Source organism: Meles meles, chromosome 12, assembly GCF_922984935.1.
Source record: "Meles meles chromosome 12, mMelMel3.1 paternal haplotype, whole genome shotgun sequence".
Taxonomy (NCBI): Eukaryota; Metazoa; Chordata; class Mammalia; order Carnivora; family Mustelidae; genus Meles; species Meles meles.
In genome coordinates this window covers 57,225,491-57,248,042 of record NC_060077.1, presented here as the reverse complement: position 1 = coordinate 57,248,042, position 22,552 = coordinate 57,225,491, and the positions used below count along the sequence as shown (strand labels likewise).

The 22,552-nt window shown below is 37.8% G+C and overlaps 1 protein-coding gene across 1 annotated transcript in view; it reads right to left on the bottom strand.

The window, feature by feature from the left end:
• The window catches only part of ASXL3 (ASXL transcriptional regulator 3), a 160,310-nt gene that overhangs the window by 60,410 nt on the left and 77,348 nt on the right, over positions 1–22,552 (bottom strand). Inside the window, 1 exon segment of the mRNA XM_046024359.1 lies at positions 7,147–7,310. Coding sequence (XP_045880315.1) covers positions 7,147–7,310 — 164 coding nt within the window.

Genomic DNA, 22,552 nt, shown 5'->3' with positions numbered 1-22,552 from the left:
TAGATCTACAGAGAGGTTAATAATACAAACTCTTTAGAGAGTTACAGCAAGAATTAGTGATAATTGATGTAGGAGGCTTAGCACTATATATCATCAATATTATTACTGGCACATACGGTCTCCTCTACTCGGAATGCCCACCACACTCCTTTTCCTGGTAAACTTCCTCCATATTTCCAGATGAAGTTTAGATGACACATTCTCTTCAAAGCATTCTCTAACTCCTGCCAATAAAACACGATTATCTCCTCATTACTCCTATAGCACAACGTGTATAACACCGCCACGGCCTAGTTCTGTAACTACAGGCTTTTACATCTCTGTCTCCCCTCAAGAACCATCACCTCTCTCTGGGTTGGAACTGTTACTCTATTAGTGTTTGTATTATCAGTGCTTATCTGGCACATAATAGGTGTTAAGTAAACACTGGTTAGATGAATGAATGAATGAAATATATATCCATCCCTTCCCTGAACCACTAGAATTCGTCTGTAGCCATATTATTCTACATCTTCACAAAGTCTGTCAGTCAGGAGTCCCAGCAGGCACAGATGGCTCATTCAAGTTAGCACCATTTAAAGAGGGTAGATTAAAGGGACTACTTACAAAGAAAGGTATGGTCAGGGTGCAGCAAACCACCAAAGATAGTTCAGTAAACTAAAGCTAATAATGGGAAGTAGTATTGGACCTGAAGGGTACCAGGAGAAAGGGTTTGTCAGAACCTGGACAGGAAGAGAGCTACAGGGAGAAGACCTTCTTTTTATTTTTTTTTTTTTAAGATTTTATTTATCTATTTGACAGAGAGAGATCACAAGTAGACAGAGAGGCAGGCAGAGAGAGAGAGAGGGAAGCAGGCTCCCTGCTGAGCAGAGAGCCCGAAGCGGGACTCGATCCCAGGACCCTAAGATCACAACCTGAGCCGAAGGCAGCAGCTTAACCCACTGAGCCACCCAGGCGCCCGGGAAGAAGACCTTCTGATAGGAGCTGGTTGATGGGTGCATCATGTGCTGAGCACACAGGGCTGGTGAGGGGATCAATCTCACTCTTCTTTAGCCCAAAGCTCTGTTGGGGCTTCCTTGGAGCTGAACCCAATTAAAACCCATGGGGCCTTCTCTTCCTGCTTCCAAATAATTCAGGCCTGAAGCTTAAAACAATATAGGCCCCTATGCCAGAAAAGGAGCAGAGGGACGCATGATGGCCCAAGGTGCGATCACAGAGCCTAGAGGGGTGAGGTAGTATCCACACGGAGGGAAGCCCAGAGAGGAGCTGCAGAGCCATTGCATGGTGAGGAACACGGCCCACACAGAGGAGCGGCCTGATATGTACTGTCAGAGGTCAAGCTGGAAGGGAAAAGTGCCTCAGCAGGATGGATGGGTAAGTAGCTTGCCATGTAGTCCAGGCCTGAGTGTAGTAAAGACGACCATCCATGGGGCAGTATGGAAGAGCAGCTACCTATAAGGGGATTAACCAAATAATTAGATATATTAAGAGTAATAAAAACAGGGTTTCTCACTGTCAGCTACGGAAAGAGAGAAAACTAGAATAAACCATGGGGTATTAGATTAGGACTGGATGTAAATTCCTGGTTTACAAGATAAGAGACATAGATACAGAAATAAATATCAATATAAATTATGTTGTGTTTATACATTTTGAAAGACTTATGCTCTTTCTTCTGTAAGATGTTCCTTGTCTCCCTGACACAGAGGTTAGGAGGTAGTCACACACACACACACACACACACACACACACACACACACACACACACACAGTACACGTACTGTGATCTCCTGATTCCTAAGTACCATCCTCCACTCGAGGTAAACATGGCTCCTTGAAGCAAGGGTTCGTTCCAGAGCCTGGGCGAGAAAAGTATAAGAAGAGACTGGGACAATGTGGTGTGCTTCAAAATGATGAAGTGATCTGAAGACAATGGAGACCTCAGAAGATACAGAAGCCAGCTTGGACAGGCTCTCAGTGACCAACTGTGGGGCAATTCAAGCATAGTAATCTATTGAAGAAATAAAAAACAATGAACCCGTACAGATACAAATAAATGAATAAACTAAAGGTCTGAAGGCAAAGGATATTTATATAATTTAAAAGAACCTTCTCACCAGATACTATTTAAAGATGGAGGAAGAAGTAACTTTGTACTGCAGAAGATTGGCAGGTACATTTTAATCAAATGATTTAAGTAAACATCAGCAGTATTGGGACAAATAAAAATTATGTGCCAACGAATAGGTGCCAGGTGCAAATATATTAGAGTTATAATATATTGGAGGAAGGAGGGTCCTGGAAGGATTACCAGGCTGGAAACTAATTCTCTAATGTATCTTCAAATTTCTAAAAGTGTCTGATTATTTAAAAATTTAAAAAAAAGTACAGAAGGCATATGTCCCCCTGGTGCATTAGTCCATACGTGGTTTAGCCTCCTGCATTAAAGCAGAGTGGAAGCAGGTTGAAAGGTGGATCTGGAAGGGCAAATGAAAGATATCCCACCCACTCCCCACTGACCTCCTACCGTCCATTTGCCACTGCTGGCAGTCTACCACCTGCACTTGACAATCTCTAAAGTATTTGCTATTTCCTGTCTATTCCCTGGCTCCTTCCCTTACTCTTTCTCATCCACACCCTCTCATAAATACACGTATTCCTCTGGGGTGACTATATCTGGTAGTCTCATCAAATCCCATAGCTGACACCATTATCTATGTAATTTTATAAATTATAATTTTATAAATTAACTTCATCTCCTTCAGTTTTGAAACCTGTATAATTACTTCTCAACATTTTATACAGTAGAAGCATCTCAATCCAACCTGTTAAAACCAAATTCAATACCTTCCCCCTGGAGTGGGCATTGTTCGTGGAATGCCAAGATTCTCCCGCACCCCAGTTGAGTATCCTCTAACATAACTTCCTAAAGTAGCCCTGACCTCTATCACAGTGCACCCTTTTACTTGAGATGGTGAGCACACTGAGGTTCAAGGGTAGGTCTAGTGGCTTTAAACAACTTGCATATTCCATTTCCTAAGATAGAGGCATTGTTTAAGAAGTGGTCGTGTGATCTTAGTTGTACCAGTAGTGTGAATTGAGACCTTTTCCTCTAAATACTAGGACAGAAGCATTTTCCCCATAAATGAGAACCAAGAAGCAAGTACCCACTTTTTGATTCAGGTAGCCATCCTATAACAAAAAGGAATTAGAAAAAAACAAAAACGAAAAACAACAAAAAAGGGGGGGATTAGAACAGTGCCAACAAGAAGAAAGACAATTTTTAAAATTAATTCATTAAATAATAATGAAAGGGGTTCTTGGCAATAAGTAGATCCCAGAACCAACAACCAGAAGCCCACTCTAACTTCTATCTTCCAATTACCTAAGCCAATATATCCCTTTATATTTAAAGCAGTTTGAGTTGTATTTCTATTTTTTGCAGTATAATGTGTTAAGGTGAGTAAAAATACATATAAAGCTAGTCGTGAAAATGTCATAAAACAACTGAAAGTTAATATATATGAAATGTAAGATAAGCAGGCCTTTATAAAAGACAGAAAAGTAGAAATATAGAAAAACAAAATACCAGACAGGTTGGCAGAATGACAACTGGCACTGATAAGATAAATGGGAAACCTAGCTTCCATATTTGAAGATGTAACTACTGAATGATCCCCAGCTTTCTATGGTCTAGAGTCAGACAGAGGCTGGTAGGGACTGCTTCAGGGGGAGAATCTAGCAGCAACTGGGGGAGTCAAAGGAAGGAAACAAGAAACCTGGGACTTTCACATTCTGTACAGATACATAAAGACAAGCTTTCATACAAGTGAAATTCTGAGGTATTTCCTATAATTATAGTATTTTCCACTGGTTCAAATAAATCCATGTAATTAGCTTCACATTTGCATGCCTTTTCTAGTCATTCTGGCCCAGAAAGTGGTGGTATTCAACCCCACTGATATTTCTAAGCTGTACTGAAACAGCAGCAGTTTGGGGAGCTTGCTGCATCAAGTCTCCTGAGCCTTTCAGTTCTCCCAAGTCACCCTAGATAAAATATCCAGTTGCCTTCTAGACCCTTTACAACCCTATCCCACGGGCAATCTGTCGTTTATTCCTACTCAAGTAGGTTGAAAACTATGTCTGGAATTCAGTCCTTTCTTCTCATTTCCAAGGCCAATGCCCAAGGTCATACTGTTATCTCATATCTCAACTACTGCAATTGTCTCTTACCCAGTTTCCCCGTGTCTTATCTTCCTGCCTGTCCAATCCATCATTCACAGGGTTACTAGCTCCTAGGAGAAAATACGGAGTGCGCTTCATTTTTCCTTTTCCCCTCCCCTATGTCCAGGCATGAAAATATCTGTTTACATTATTGTAAGCAGGTCATTTCTCATTTGAAAAACTCTATGATGGCATAGACTGGTTTCAGAAAAAGTTCAAAGAACTTAACCTGCAACCAGTTCACCAAAGTTGTAAACCATACTCTCTGTCAGTAGAGGAGCTCCCCACTTTCCCCCCATAGGAGGATCCAGTCATACTGAACTACTCAATCTTCTGGAACACACAAGCAGCAGATCTTTATAAATGACATGCTCTCCCTCTACAGAATTCACTTTCCGTTGGCTCTACTTGCAAAACACTTACTAGTCCTTCAAGGCTCAACTGAGGTATCCTTTCCACCTAGAAAATCTTCTCCAATACTAGTTTCTGATTAAAATTTCTTCATCCTCTGTACCTACAGAAGACTTTCTTTAAAAGTCTACTCTGACATTTGTGATGCTCTTCCTGGTCTTACACTAATTTGGTTTGCCCTGTTATTAGACTTCTTAACCTAGCAATGAGCATAGTGTACTGTAGATCAACGTGAGGTGGTCTTTCTCCCCTTTCACCCTCTGTATTTAGCAAAGTGTACAGAGTACACAGCGCATGCTCCGTAACTACTGCTTGAGTAATCTGCTGGTGGACCACTTGTTCTATGAGGACAGCTACTGTGCCTTATTCATGTACAGTTCTCACGCTGACTGGAAGGAATGAACAGAAATTGCTACAGGTTGAAAAAAATACTAGGCTTCATCTGGCCTTCTGGGTTACCAAAATATTTGGCTAAACCTAGGGCAGTCTGTCATTTCTTCATTCCAAAAGATTTATTCAGTACCTTATGTGTGCCAAATCTTATTCCAGGAGCTGCGGACAGAACTGTAAACAAGGTGAACCACTTGTGCACTGAGACAAAGGAACAGTTCTAGAGCTAATAAATCAGTCTCTTTCACCAACCCCCCACCCCAAAAAGTTTTTCTTAACTTCTGAACTCCGTTCTCAGTGACACAAATCTAAAACCTGAGTGATGAGTGGCTTCTCCCTACACCTTGTTCAAGTGTTATTTGACAGAATGAAAAGCGCTACCACTCGATAATGATGGTGATGATCACATTATCTTCCTCCTCTTTAATTCAACACTATTCTCCAAATTCAAGCCCTCATTTTGCCTTCTTGGAACAACTAAAATTGCTTCCTAACAACCCTTCCCACTTTTATGCTTCCCATCTCTACATTCCCTTTCGATACTGCCAGAATAATTTTCTTAAAAAGCAACAATCTTACTCTATTACCGCTATGCTCAAAAGCCCTCAGTGGCTTTGCAAACACAGGGAGAACACTGTTCAGACTCCTTAGCCTCACACTCAAGGAATCTTCCAAAATTGAGTTCCAATTTGTCTGTCCAGATTCTTTTGCACGGTTCTTCCTACAATCCAGACTCCCATGAAAATAGCTCTTGATTTTGTCTCTTTGAACTTTTCACTTGATAGATTTCCATCTATTTTATTCAAATCCTGCCTACATTTCAAGGCCCAATGCAAGGACCTTAAATTTGTCTCCAATTTTTCCCTTCTGCATATGAAAGCTCGGTATACCTTGTGCTTTCCCCTCTAGTCTTAACTGATTCTACCTCACATTTTGATTATTCACAAATCTAACTTATGTATCCAACTAAAGCATACTTAATCATCAATAAATATTTAAAAAGCACTTACTGTCTTTCCATTACTCCAAACTACCTAAAACATACCATATTCATAGTAAACATTAAGCAAATTTTCATGGAATGAATGCAAACTCCCAAACAGAAATGTACCCCAAATCAAAATAACCTTTTTCTAAATGTGAACAATAATCTCCACCAAAGAGATACATATGAGTGGTAGAAAACCACAGCTCATCACACTTTAAATATATACAAAAGAAGGCAGCTAAGTTAGTAGAAAATGGAATCAAATAAAAAGCTAAGAAAATTTATTCAAAGTAATATGGAAATATTGAATCAATCTCACCCATTTCAGTATACGGATGTACCTCTCATTTTGAAATGCAAATACATAAACACATACACATTATGTCCATCAACTGGAAACTATATATAGTGTCAAAATTTATTGAAATAAGAATCACAAAGAAATTTTTCCTAGTTGCCGTTTAATAACTTTTGTGAAATTTAATAAAAGTTTATGTGATGAAATATTTTTTCCTTTTCCAAGGAAACAGCTTTAGAAGATGATTGATGCCTGCTATTATGGGTCTATATTTGTATTTCCTTATTTTAGAGGCTTTTCAAAATACAAAAATAAACTTAAAGCATTTCCAGTTATACTCAAAAAAAAGATAAAAGGTGATTATTTATAGGCAATCATATTCACGATGATAGAGTCTCAGAAGGCAACTGCAAACATAAATTTTAAATGCTTTTTGGAAAGAGTTGAGAATAAAAACATTTACATAATTTCTTAGAAACTCTGGCTTTTTATTGCTGCACTTCAATATTCCCTCCAGGCAAAGGAGCAGCTACTTCAAAGATTTATTTGATAATGGAATGTTTGATTTCTTTGTTTTCCCTTTCCAATGTGGAAAGGTCTGTTGTTTTCACTCTACAGCAATGTGCTATATTTTAAAATTTGAATTGGCTCTCTACTGATAATAAAAATGGTTCTGTTTTGGCAAATTAAACACACCATAGTCTATATATTATAAATAGACTATATTGTTATAAAAACGGTCCACATACATATCAGTCATCTTTGATAACGGAACTGCCACTTCATGATAATATACCTTGTGACTAATATCAAATGTCTAAAAACTCCCACTTACCTGCCTATCCACTTCTGGGAGCAAAAGCAGGAGGTATTGTTGAAAATGCTGAGGTAAGGAAGCAAACGTATGTTTATTTATTAATGCCCTCAAGTTAGTGTTGACAAGAATAGATCCTGGGGTTTCTATGTCAATGTCCTCAGCTTTGGTCCATTTCAAGTGTCCTGTGATAAACAAGCAAGAGCATTAATTCACTGCAGATTGGGGAAAACAGGCACATGTACGTACACATATATCTACATACTGAACATATTCAATAGTACATCTAATGCTGTCACTTTTAAACGTGACATTTCAGAAAGAACTCTCCAAAGCTGCTTTGCGTTTTTGTCCTGTCTACTTGTATTTTATTTTCATAATGTATACTTCACTCAATACCATCTATATATTTTCATCAAAGTAGCATCAGGTCTAGATAAAGAAGTATTTTAATTATGGTCTTCCAGTTAAGCAGAATTTTAAAAACTTTGGGAGCATAAATGCTAACAACTACAATTTTTTTTATAGATTCTATAAGACCATAGATCAATAATAATAATACTAAGAGTTCTGTTAATTTTAACAGAGGCATTGATAGCTAGCTCAGAGTTGTGTGATTTCCCATATATCAGGCTGAACACTAAGCACTGGATTAGTTCAAAAGATTCCTACTCAGGGTATTTTGAAAGTAATAATTTAAAAAGCAATCCTTTATGAAAATACTAGTTTCAAGGTCTAAAATACCAACACACTTTGAAGGATAATTCTACAACTCAAGGTACACTGAGTTCACAACTCAAAATTACGACATACAAGAAGATAATCCACTCTAACAAACAGCCAGTTGATGCATCAAAGAGAAGAATTACTTTCAGTTACTTGAGTTAAGAGAACACCTTGAATGTGAGCTGTTTTAATAGAGTATATTTTAAATTGAGGGTTAGAAAATTATGGCCCAGGAGCTATACCCAGTCCAATTTTTGTTCTGGTAAATAAAGTTTTAGTGGAACATAGTAAATGCCCAATTGTTTAGCAACTGCCTAGGTGTGTCTCTGCACTACAATGCAGGGTTGAATAGCTGTGCCAGAAATTGCATGACCTATATTTACTGCTCAGCCCTTGGCAGAAAAAATTGCCAACTCTTGTTTTAAATAATTAGTGACAAAAGACAGAATAAAAGTCATTATTAGTAACCAGGGAACTATGATGAAAGAATAAGCGACTTTGAAACAGAACCAGACAGAACACCTAGAAATGAAAATTTAGTTTTTAAACTAAAAAAAAGTAATGGACACAGAAGAGGAAAGAATTATTAACTAAAATACAGAGTTGATGAAAATATCTAGAATGCAGCATAAAAAATGACAGGTCAAAATAGGATAGTGAGGAAATATGGGGAATGGCATAAGCAGTTAGAATGAACATCTATGGGAGATTCAAAACAGCAGATGGAGGGCAGGCAGTATTTGAAGAACTAATGGCTCACATTTTTAGAACTGAAAAAATTATGAGTTCTTGGATAATGCAATATACCAAATCTCGAGAAGGACAAATACCCACTTTCATCTGATGTGTTGAAATTACAAAACATCAAAAATAAAAAGAGAATCGGGGCGCCTGGGTGGCTCAGTGGATTAAACCGCTGCCTTCGGCTCAGGTCATGATCTCAGGGTCCTGGGATCGAGCCCCACATCGGGCTCTCTGCTCCGCAGGGAGCCTGCTTCCTCCTCTCTCTCTGCCTGCCTCTCTGCCTACTTGTGATCTCTCTCTCTGTCAAATAAATAAATAAATAAATCTTAAAAAAAAATAAAAAAATAAAAAGAGTATCTTACAACAATTTTTTTAGAAAAACAGATTACATCCAAAGGGATGATAATAAGACACAGAAATTTTATCAATGAATAATAGCAGTAGAATATCTTCAAAGAGAATATAAGCATCAAGGTGCTGGCAATAATAAAGGAACATTTTCAGGACTGGGGAACCGAGGTGGCTCAGTAAAGCTTGATTTCAGCTCAGGTCATGATCTCAGGGTCTTGAGAATGAGCCTAGTTAGGCTCCACAATCAACAGGGAGTCTGCTTGAGATTCTCTCTCTCCCCTCTGCTTGTCCTGTGTCTCTCTCTCAAATGAATAAAGAATCTTAAAAAAAAAAAAAGGAAACTCTATAGAGAATCTTGCTAAAATAATCATTAGTGGCTGTTGGCAACAAATGAAGAAATTAAATCAAAGAAGAAATAAATGGGTTGCAGAAGCCATGGTCAACTAAGAGACTAATAGATCAGAGCAGGTCCAAGTAAATATTAACTTTGAAGGATAATACTAAGAACTAGTGAGAGTTAAATAAAGGAAATAAATTAAATAAAGAGGAAATAAAATGGAAAATCACTGCATGTAAGATGGGATGGCTGACTGAAATAAGAGCAGTATATAAACCCCGGTCTGATTTGGGAAGGAGAGATTTGGACTAGTTCTTTGCTTGGTTAAAGCTCTAGAGGTGACCACTAGAAGCAACAAGAAAGAGTGGTATTTCCAAATAAGTGCATAGAAGGAAATACCAATGAATCAAATGGAAGGAATAAAAGCAGGGGGAAAATTAAAAATTAAGTCCAACAAAATAAAAATAAATATAAATGGATTTTCATACTAGATTTAAAAAGGAATACAATCCAGCTACATGCTGCTTACAAGAAATAAACTTAAAAATCATAAGGAATGGATGAAAATGAAATAAACATGTACTAGGCTGAGACTCAAAACAACAAAATAATACAACAATATTAACATCAGACAACATAAACAAAGGTAGAAAACCTTTTTGGGGATGAGAAAGATCATAAAAGGATGAATTCACTAAGAAGATATAATTACCTTAAATCTGCAATCATTTAAGCATCGTATCATTCAAAAACTTGAAACTGAGAGCACTTAAAAGGGAAAGTGCCATTACACAATGCTAGTGGTAAGTCTTAACATCTTCTACCAGAAACTGAGACATCAGACAAAAAACTTTTCTTAATAAGAGAATTTTAACAACTCAATAATGAATGTTGAACCAATGAATTTAACATAGGGCACTGCACTGAGCTGTTAGAGAAAGCAATGTTTGTCATCGCTCAAGGAACAGTAAAACACACAAAAACTGACCAGCAAGTCTCTACAAATAATGATGAACAGTATTAAATTTCATCTAATTAGGTAGCAATAACACAAACACAGCAACTCTCGCATCCTCCCACATCTGTTGTATATTTAGACACTCAAAAGCACCGTTCTAAGTATTTCATAAGCTAAAGAGAAGAAAATTTAATAGAAATTAGAAAATATTTGGATTCTAAATGACAATGCCAAAATTTGTGAAATGCAACACAGTTTAAAAGATAAAGTGTATCTATTACAGAGTAGGAAAAAAATACTGAAAATTCAAGGATTAGTGTATGAATCAAGGAGTTAATAAATAAGAAAAATTTGAGAAAGAAGGAAGGATTATAAAAATAAGAGTATACATTCATGAAATATAAAAGGACAATGAAGACCATCAACACCAAAAATAGGGGTTTTGTTTTTTGTTTTTTTTTTTTGTATTAGACTAATGAAATAGATATACCTCTGGTAAGACTTGGTATAAATATAGAGGAATGAAAGGTAGGGACATAATTCTAGATATAGTATACATGGCACATAATGAAAAATGGATTTTAAGTGGCATAATAAAATACTATGACTTTATCCAATATCTTTGAAGACCAACTATTTTCAGGTTTATAAGTATTCAAATTTAATTTAAAATAGAAATCCTGAATAAATTTGCAGAAACTTAAAAAAAAATGGATAAACATGCATCTTCCCCACCTCACATACATACAGAATATAAGTTACCCTAACGATGAGTTTTACCAGTCCGTTAAGGAACTCTCCCATTTTGTACATACTCTAGAGAATAGGTTTATAAAGAAATATTTCCAATTCACTTTATCAAGTTAATATACCTTTATTTCAAAATAAGGACAAACAAGAACAGTATAAGAGAAAAAAAAATTATCTTCTCCCATTCCATGGGTTGCCTCTTAGTTTTGTAGGCTTCCCAAGACATTAAAAATAGACCTACCTTACAACCTAGCAATTGCACTACTAGATATTTATCCCAAAGACACAGACACAGTGAAAAGAAAGGGCAGATGCACCCCAATGTTCATAGCAGCAATGTCTACAATAGCCAAACTGGAAAGAGCCAAGATGTCCTTCAACAGATGAATGGATAAAGATGTGGTCCATATATACAATGGAATATTACTCAGCCATCAGAAAGGATGAATACCCATCATTTGCATCCACATGGATGAAACTGAGAGGATTATGCTAAGTGAAAGAAGTCAAGTAGAGAAAGAATTATTATATCATTTCACTCATATAGGAACATAAGGAACAGTGCAGAGGACCACAGGGAAAGGGAGGGAAAACCGAATGGGAAGAAATCAGAGAGGGAGACAAACCATGAGAGACTCTGGATTCCAGGAAACAAACTGAGGGTTATAGAAGGAAGGGAAGTGGGGGACAGGATAAATGGGTGATAGGAATTAAGGAGGGCATGTGTGGTGATGAGGACTGTGTGTTATAAGCAACTAATGAATCACTGAATACTACATCAAAAATTAATGAAGTACTCTATACCTTGGTTAACTGAACATAATAAAAAAACAAAGAAAAAGAGAAAAAAGAAAAACATCATCAACCAATATGACACAAAAAAAGTACAAAAGTCGTATCATTTAAAAAAAAATCTAAAGCAAATCTGACAAACTCTAACATTTGTTTGGTCAAGAAGATAGGGGCATAGGTGTCTTGCTCTATTAGTATCTGTATTTTTCTATATGTTTGAAGTATTTCACAACTAAAAAAAAAAAACACAAGGAGAGAAGAATTAGGGAGAAACTTCTTTTCTCAGCAGTGGAGGCAAAGGCAAAACCTAGAGACAAAAATGTTTGAGAAATATAGGAAAGGAGTTTGTTTAATTCTCCTTTATGGCCTAAATAATCTCAAATGAAGGAGTTGAGATCATTTACCAAGAGTTATTCTGACTTAGGACGAGTGTTAAGGAAATAAGAAAATTGTAAGACTTTGAAAAATATATTGTGAGCAATGTGATAAGCAGTACTTATGCTGTAGATTACTATTTAGTATGGTTCAAAATCTTTAAGAATATCCTTGATAGGGGCGCCTGGGTGGCTCAGTGGTTTAAAGCCCCTCCGCTTGGGTCATGGTCCCAGGGTCCTGGGATCAAGCCCCACATCGGGCTCTCTTCTCCACAGGGAGCCTGCTTCCTCCTCTCTCTCTCTGCCTGCCTCTCCCCCTACTTGTGATCTCTGTCTGTCAAATAAATAAATTTTAAAAAATTTTAAAAAATCATTGATAAAAGAAGATTCAGAGAGGCACATAATTTTTAATGACACACCTAAAAGAAAATCTATTTCAAAGATGTCCAACTAAACAATAACATGTTCCATAATTTTGGAACAAAGACAGAGCAGATGAACTTATTGCTAAATTTGTAGCCACACAGGATGTTTAATCCCATTTTAATTATCCTTACACACTTACTCTTAATTGGCTTAAGAACAATCCAATTATATCTGATTGTCTTATCTCATTAGAGCTGGTACCTCATCTCCCTACAGCATTCAGAGGAAGAAAAAGATGTCATTTTAGTATCTAATTCCTGGACACCAGAGAGTAAGGTAGCTGAAGTCCAGAGAAGGAAGGAAGAGAAGCATCACTTGCCAAATTACCACAGTGAGAATCTATGCCATACAAGAAGATACTAGGCTGACCTCATGATAAAAATCATGGGGAATATGTCCAATCGGGGTCAGGGAAATTCTCTATTATTTTGACCCAAGGGACTTCAAAGACCACCCATCTAAGAAGGCTACAGACTTTGGTGTACTTGTTGATCAATGGTTAGCTAGTCTGTAAGCTTAAAAACTCCTATTTTGGGTGCCTGGGTGGCTCAATTGTTAAGCATCTGCCTTAGGCTCAGGTCAGGATCCCAGCGTCCTGGGATTGAGCCGGCGTCCGGCTCCCTGCTCAGTAGGAAGCCTGCTTCTCCCTCTCCCACTGCCCCCAGTTGTGTTCCCTCTCTTGCTGTCTCTCTCTGTCAAATAAATGGATAAAATCTTAAATAAAATAAAATAAAATCTCCTATTTCCCAGAAGGGAACCCACAGAGGATTTATGCATAAAATACACAAACACAGAGACACAGACATAATACTCACGTGGAGGGAAGGAGCCCATGCAAGAGGCAGACCAAGTTCTTTTGTTATAAGAGCAACTACTCAAAGAAATACAAAAAGAGTTCAAAATGAAAGAATTCTTCATTGTCTCAAAGAAACTAGCGAGGAATGATTCTAAAAGAGCTCAGAGAAAAACAGGCTTTCAAGATTCAGTCTAAGGGGGAAAAAATTGTCATAGGACAAAAGCAAATCATCTACAGTGTGATTCAACCTAGACTTCATAAATGAAGTGAATGAGTCTATAATGAGTCTATTGGGCAGCATTGAATGCATTAAAAAATAGCACTGAGGTTAAAGAACTATGGAGATAATGGTTACAAAACAGAACATAAATGTTAGCAACCCTGATGTTTAAAAATAATAAAGCTAACAAAAACATGGGGGTAGGAGTGTCTGTAATTGTGTTTATTCATACGTCCTTTATAATAGATTGTCCAATGTTGTAATGAGTATCCAAAAAAAATCACTATTTCAGTTTTTCATATTTTAACACCTCTAGAGAGAATTTTAGATATGAATATATTTTGTGGCAATGTACAGAAATTTTGTTTTTTTGGTTTTACTTTTTTATTATTCAGCTAAAATTAATTAAACTTAGTACTTTCAATTAAAATGGTGAATACAGTTTTTCTAAGATGATCTCTGGCTATAGATACACAATAAGAGATGTCAAATCACTTTCTTCCACCAGGTGACAATAAGCAAAGTCTGACTCAGAAAAGGGCCTTCACCTGACTCTGCTGGCACCCTGATCTCAGATCTTCAGCCTCCAGAAATGGAGTTAAGGTGACAGAGTAGTAGAGCCCTATGCTTGTCTCATTCCTCCAACACAGAGAAATATTGGATCATTCTGAACACCCAAGAAATCGATCTGAGGACCAATAGAACAAGCTGCACAACTGCAAGGAGAGAAGAGGCCACAGTGTGGAGGGTAGCAGGTATGGAGATATGATCTAGGGAAGAAAAGGACTGTGTCTGCTGCAGAGGTGAGGAAGCCTTGATTGCAGAGAGAGGAGAGGGAGAGAGAGAGACTTCTGAGAGAACGAGCAACGCACAGGGGCTCACACAAGGAAAACTCATCCCCAAATCCACTGACTGGAGAAACTAGGGGGTTGACTGTGTTGAGTGTTTACAACCCATACAGCTTAAACTCTGGAGTTTTCGAGTTCTAGGCTATGGCTATAGAGCCTGGTGGGTGTAAAGGTGCCCCTGTGGAGGAGGGGGGTAGGGGCCTGGGAACAGATGATACAGTCTGAGGATACACTGGGAGATATTTTCTCCTTCTTATAGTGCATCTAGGAGAGGTGGTTTTGCCTTTTGGGATGAAAGAGCCAGCAGGTGCTACTGCACCGTCCTATCCATTACCAGAAGCCCAATGGGGTTCTGGGGGCATCTGACTTGAACTCATGCTGCCCTTTAAACTGCAAGCTCCTGTGCACTGGATTGACTGCCCTTCCGGGACAACATGGCACAAGCCCCAATGCAGCTAGACCCTCCCCAGAGGACCACATGGGTCCACGCTGCACTTGGTCCCAAAAGTTTGGAGTTTTAAAACAGCCAGTATGCCTGAGATCAAACACACATGCACTGTGCTTCCGGGCAAGCAGATGGCCCAGACATAGAAGAAGCGAACGCAGGAATCTAAGGGATGCCTCGGACACATGAGGAGAGACTTGTTGCTCTTCTGAGAGGGCTTCCTGGACAGCAGTAAGTGTCCCTCCCTGGGGACAAAGGAGAAGGCTGATGCCATTTTAACCCATCAACATGGGATGGACTTCAGTGAGCAGCACAGCACCCACAGTGGAAGCCTGAGCCACTTACACCAAGCCTAACCTCATTGCACTCTGCAGGTGCTGCTTTACTGGGGATAGTCTGAGAGCCAGAGCAACAGGCACCTCCCCCATAAGACCAGCACAAACACCACCCCTGCCAAAGCACCAAGGCTACTGACCACAGGAGAGCTTCAGCTCCAGTGGAAATAGGATCAGGCCTCTTTTAACAAGCAGGCCCAGCATACACTGGGGTAAAACTTGCCACACTCTGGATAAGATCTAAACACTTCTCACCGCAGGCAAGTAGAAATTCTGCAGAGGACTGACCTGAGGGAAAGAGCAGCCAAAACACAGCAGCAGAGTGCACACAGTATCCACCAGAAACACTTCCTGAAGTGCCAGACTCTGGACAGTGTATGACCTCTTCTTAATAAAGCTATTGTTCTCAGGAGCAGGAAACATAACAGGCTTTCCTTACACAGAGAAGAAGACAGAGACCTAGACAAAATGCCAAGAGAGAGGAATTCATCCTAAACAAAGGAAAAGGTCATGACCAGGGATCTTATTGAAACAGATATAAGTAATATGTCTGAACCAGAATTAAAAAAAAAAAAATCATAAGGACACTAGTTGGGCTTGAGAAAAACAGAAGACGCCAGGAAGTCCCTTACTGCAGAGATAAAAACTAGTCAGGCTAAAAAATGAAAATTAAAATGCTATAACTGAAATGTGAAACTGATTGGATATAATGACTACAAGGATGGAAGAAAGAGAAGAACAAATAAGTGATACAGAAGAAAAAATTATGGAAAATAATGAAGCTGAAAAGAACAGGAAAAGAAAAATATTGGATCATGAATATAGACTTAGGGCACTCAGTGACTCCATAAAGCGAAACACTCATATCATAGGGGTCCCAAAAGAAGAAGAGATGAGCAAAGGGGGCAGGAAGTTTATTGGAGAAAATTATAGCTAAAAACTTCTCTAAACTGGAGAAGGAAACAGACATCGAATTCCAGGAAGCACAGAGAATTCCCATCAAAATCAACAAAAGCAGGAAAACACCAAGACATATCACAGTAAAATTTGCAAAATATAAAGATAAGGGAAAAATGCTAAAAAATAAGAAGAAATCCCTAAGTGTATTACAAAGGAAGACAAATAAGGTTAGCAACAGACCTCTCCACAGAAACATGGCAGGCCAGAAGAGAGTGGCATGATATAATCAATGTACTGAATGGGGAAAATATGCCGCCAAGCATACTTTATCCAACAAGGCTGTCATTCAGAATAAAAGAGATATAAAGAGTTTCCCAGACAAACAAAACCTAAAGGAGTTCGTGACCACTTAACCAGCCCTCCAAGAAATATTAAAGGGGACTTAGGGAAAGAAAGATCAAAAGCAACAAAGACTAGAAAGGAACAGAGAAAATCTCCAGAAACAATGACTTAACAGATAATACAATGGCACAAAGTTCACATCTATAAATAATCACTTTGACTATAAATGGAATAAATGTTCCAAGCAAAAGACGAAGGGTATCAGAATGGATTAAAAAAAAAAGATTCTTCCATATGCTTCCTACAAGAGACTCATTTTTGACCTAAAGACACCTGCAGATAGAAAGTGATGGGATAGAGAACCATCTATCATCTATCATCTTTCTATCAAAAGAAAGCCACAGCAGCCACACTTACATCAAACAAACTAGATTTTAAACTAAAGATTGTAATGAACGATGACAAGGGCACTATATCATAATAAAGGGGTCTCTCCAACAAGAAGATCTAGGAATTGTAAATATTTATGTTCCCAATGTGGAAGCACCTGAATATATAAGTCAATTAATAACAAACATAAAGAACTCATTCATATTAATACAATAATTTTACAATTTAATACCCTGCTTACATCAATGGACAGATCATCTAAGTAGAAAATCAACTAGGAAACAATGGCTTTAATGACACACTGGACCAGATGGACTTCAAAGCTATATTCAGAACATTTCATCTTAAAAAAGCAGAATACACATTCTTTTCGAGTGCACATGGGACAGTCTCCAGAAGAGATTACATGCTGAGTCACAAATCAGGCCTCGACAAATACAAAAAGACTGAGATCATACCATGCATATTTTCTGACCATAATGTTATTAAACTTGACGTCAAACACAAGAAAAAAATTGGAAAGACCACAAATACGTGGAGGCTAAAGAACATCCTACTAAAGAATGAATGGGTTAAACAGGAAGTTAAAGAAGAAATTTAAAAATATATATATATATCTGGAAACAATTGAAAATGAAAGCACAATGGTCCCAAACCTTCAGAATGCAAGAATAGTGGTCCTGGGAGGGAAGTATAAAGCAATACAGGCCTACCTTAAGAAGGAAGAAAAGTCTCAAATACACACACTAACCTTACACCTAATGGAGCTAGAAAACAAACAGCAAATGAAGCCTAAAGCCAGCAGAAGGGAAATAATAAAGATTAGAACAGAAATAAGTGATAGAACCCAACAACAACAACAAAACTGAAACATTAGAACAGATCAATGAAACTAGAAGCTGGTTTTTGAATTAATAAAATAGATAAATTGGGGCGCCTGGGTGGCTCAGAGGATTAAGCCCCAGCCTTCAGCTCAGGTCATGATCTCAGGGTCCTGGGATCTAGCCCCACATCAGGCTCTCTGCTCAGCGGGGAGCCTGCTTCCTCCCCTCTCTCTGCCTGTGATCTACCTACTTGTGTTCTCTCTGTCAAATAAATAAATAAAATTAAAAATAAATAAATAAATAAAATAAATTCCTACCAGATTTATAAGAAGAAAAGAGAAAGGACCCAAATAAATAAAATCACAAATTGAAGAGGAAAGATTACAACCAACATCACAGAAATACAAACAAGTATTAAAGAATATTATGAAGAATTATATGCCAACAAATTGGGCAATCTGGAATAAATGGATAAATTCCTAGAAACATATCAACTACAAAAACTGAAACAGGAAGAAATAGGAAATTTGAACAGTAACCAGCAAAGAAATGAATCAGTAATAAAAAATCTCCCAACAAACAAAGTCCAGGACCAGGACCAAATGGCTTCCCAGAGGAATTCTACCAGACATTTAAAGAAGAATTAATACCTATTCTTCTCAAACTATTCCAAAAAACAGAAATGGAAGGAAAACTTTCAAACTCATTCTACAAAGCCAGCATTACCCTCATTCCAAAACCAGAAAAGACCCCACTAAAAAGAATTACAGGCCAATATTCTTAATGAACTTGAACGAAAATATTCTCAATAAGATACTAGCAAATCAAATTCAATAGTACATTAAAAGAATTATTCACCAAGATCAAATGGGATTTATTCTGGGGCTGCAGGGGTGGTTCAATATCTGCAAATCCATCAACATGATACACCACATTAATAAAAGAAAGGATAATAACCATATGATCCTTTAAATAGATGCAGAAAAAGTATCTGACATAAAGCAACTTTTTATTCTTGATAAAAACTCTTACCAAAATAGAAACAGATAGCATATACCTCAACATTATAAAAACCATATATGAAAGACCCACAGCTAAAATCACCTTCAATGGGAAAAAACTGAATGCTTTCTACTATGGTCAGGAATAACAGAGGGATGTTCCTGAGAGTTATACTGGGTAACTCTCACTGTTGTTATTTAACATAGTACTGGAAGTCCTAGCCTCAGTACTCAGACAACACAAAGAAATGAAAGTCATACAAATTGGCAAGGAAGAAGTCAAACTTTCACTTTTCACAGATGACATGATACTCTATGTAGAAAACCCAAAAGACTCCATCAAGGTGCACCTTGGTGGCTCAGTTGGTTAAGTGTCTGCCTTTGGCTCAGGTCCTGTGATCCAGCCTCACACTGGGCTCCCTCCTCAGTGTGGGAGTCTGCTTGTCCCTCTGCCCCTCTCCCTTCTCGCACTCTCTCTTTCAAATAATAAATAAAATCTTCAAAAAAAAAAAGACCCCCCCCAAATTGCTAGAACTGATACATTATTTCAGTCAATTCACAGGTTACAAAATCAACATACAAAAATCTGTGGAATTTCTATACACCAATAATGAAGCAGCAGAAAGTGAAATCGAGGAATTGATCCTATTTACAATTGTGCACAAAACAATAAGATACTGAGGAATAAACCTAAACAAAGAGGTAAAAGATTTGTGCTTAAAAAGTCTAGGGGCTCAGTGGGTTAAAGCCTCTGCCTTCAGCTCAGGTCATGGTCTCAGGGTCCTGGGATCCAACCCTGCATCGGGCTCTCTGCTCAGTGGGGAGCCTGCTTCCTCCAGACCTGCCTGCCTCTCTGACTACTTCTAATCTCTATCAAATAAATAAATAAAATCTTTAAAAAAAGTCTAATGTTCTATAAGTGTTCAATAGAAACTAAGTGTTCTATAACACTTATGAAAGAAATTGAAGATGACACAAATAAATAGAAAAACATTCCATGCTCATGGATTGGAAGAAAAAATATTGTTAAAATGTCTATATTACCCAAAGCAGTATAGACATTTAATGCTATACTATGCTACACTAATGCTATACTATATACTTGATGTAATCCCTATGAAAATACCACCAGCATTTTTAACAGAACAATCCTAACATTTGAATGGAACCACAAAAACCCTGAATAGCCAAAACCATCTTGAAAAAGAAAAGCAAAGCTGGAAGCATCAATATTCCAGACATCAAGCTCTATTACAAAGCTATAGTCATCACGACAGTACGGTATTGGCACAAAACCACACTCATAGATCAATGGAACAGAATAGAAATACCAGAAATGGACTCACAACTACAATGTCAACTAATGTTTGACAAAGCAGGAAAGACTATCCAATGGAAAAAAGTTCCTTCAACAAATGGTGTTGGGAAAACTGAACAGCCAAAGGCAGAAGAATGAAACTGGACCACTTTCTTACACCACATACAAAAATAATTCAAAATGGATGAAAGACCTAAATGTGAGACAAGAAACCACCAACATCATAGAGAAGAACACAGGCAGCAACCTTTTTGACAGCTGCTGTAGCTGATGGGGAACCCTCTTACACTGTTGGTGGAAAAGCAAACTGGTGCAACCATTATGGAAAGCAGTATGGAGGTTCCTCGAAAGTTAAAAAGAGAACTACCCTATGACCCAGCAATTGCACTGATAGGAATTTACCCAAAGGATACAAAAATACTGATTCAAAGGGGCATGTGCCCCCGATGTTTACAGCAGCATTATCAACAGCCAAAAAATGAGAAGAGCCCAAATGTCAATCAAATGATGAATGGATAAAGAAGTGGTATGTATACATAATGGAATATTACTCAGTTATCAAAAAGAATGTAATTTTGCCATTTGCCATGACACAGATGGAGCAGAGTACGTTATGTTAAGCAAAATAATTTAGTCAGTGAAATACAAATACCATATGATTTCATTCATATTTCGAATTTCAGAAACAAAAAGGATGAACATAAGGGAAAGAAAAAAGTGGGGGGGGGCAAACCACAAGAGACTCTTACATATAGAGAACAAACTGATGGTTGCTGGAGGGCAGGTGGGCAGGGGGATGGGCTAGATGGGTGAGGGTATTAAGAAGGGCCCTTCTTATGATAAGCACTGAGAGTTATATGCATGTGATTATAAAAAAAGATGTCAAATCATGTTTATATAACACTGGGAAAATTATTTTGGATGATAGGATTTAGCGACATTATTCGAATTTTATTTTAATTTTCCTTCATTGATTTATTTTAAAAGTCTGTAACATTTTATGAAACCAGCAAAGTTGTAATTCTTCACTACAAAAAGATTAAACCAATAAAATACACTGGAATGAATCCTAGGAGTTGGGCTCAGTAAAGACATTTATTAAAAACCTCTCAGAGATAATCCATTAGAAGACTAGATTTGTTTAGCAAGTACTTTTTAAACTCCTACTGTGTGATCAGGAGGAAGAAGCATAATTAAAAACTGGTTTAGGTCAATGACCCCCAACTGAAGGAACCTACATTTCAGTTAAGGGAAAATGTGAGAAATTAATACAAAACAAGTAGAAGGAGAGAATATAATTAAACATTTTTTTTCAATGTTTACAACCCATCCTCTAAGTGCCCTGAAGACCGTGGGATGATAATGTAGCCAGGGTTAGCTCAGAAAGCTCCACAGGGGAAGTTTTAAATGAGTTCCATCTTCTGCTCAGGCCAGGAGAGAAGCTATGAAACAACTGATGAGGCAAGAAAACCCATACTTCAAACCCAATTTTCAGCTGTCACCAACCTTTCATCTCACCAGCTGTGGTTTCTACTGCCTGATTACTTGGTGATCTAATATTTACTCTGATACTAATTTGCAAGCCCTCTGATAATGAAGGAGCCCAGTAGATATTGCTAGCATTTGTTTGTATGCTTATAAGAACAGTGTTTCTACTATTTAAGATATAAAAATGGGTGACAGACCTATTTTTATGGTAACATCATTCAAGAAACAGTCTTTAGACCCATTATTTTATTATGGGTCTAATTGCACCCACTCACTCTGTTACCAGGTCTATTCAATCAGAGAGCCACTCAGAGAAATAGTCTCATAATTTTCATACATAAGCCTGGACAAGAACAACCAAACCAAAGAAAATAAACAAACAAACAAAAACCTATGTTGGAAGTAACGGGTTCCCATGCTTAGTGATAGATTTCTCGTAAAAGTTTCAAGATCACCATCAGAAGGACTAGAATGATTGAGGGATACAAATGTTCAATAATTTTTTTAGAAAGATTTATTTATTTATTTTACAGAGAGAGAGAGAGAGAGCGAGAAAGAGCAAGTGAGGAGAGGACAAAGGGAGAAACTCTTCAAGCTGACTTCCCGCTGAGTGCATGGGCCTGAGATCATGACCTGAGCTGAAACCAAGAGCTGGACACTTAACTGACTGAGCCATCCAGGTGCCCCCCGGTAATTTTTTACTGTGTGTTCCGCACCCTCTCCAGTGAAGCTGGCATGTGAAGGGACCTGAAGGAGGTCTGTAGTGCGTTCTTCCAGCAGTTTCCCCAGGGAAGTTCCCAAGGTCCTCGGCTACAATGCATGAGATTCCAGACCCAAGTGAAATCTCTACCTGAATAAGGTGACTAGCCTGCAATTTGACTGAGAATTGCCACAGACCAAAAGGAAGCACTTGGGGGACAACAAGAAGTATTTTATATCCTGTTGGGGAAATCTCACAATAAGGATGACAATTTAGACTTACAACCTAACCTCTGATTTTGACTGCCTTTAGTTTCAGCGTTACCAATGTAAGTTAGAAAAGATTTCACCATTTGTTTTAAT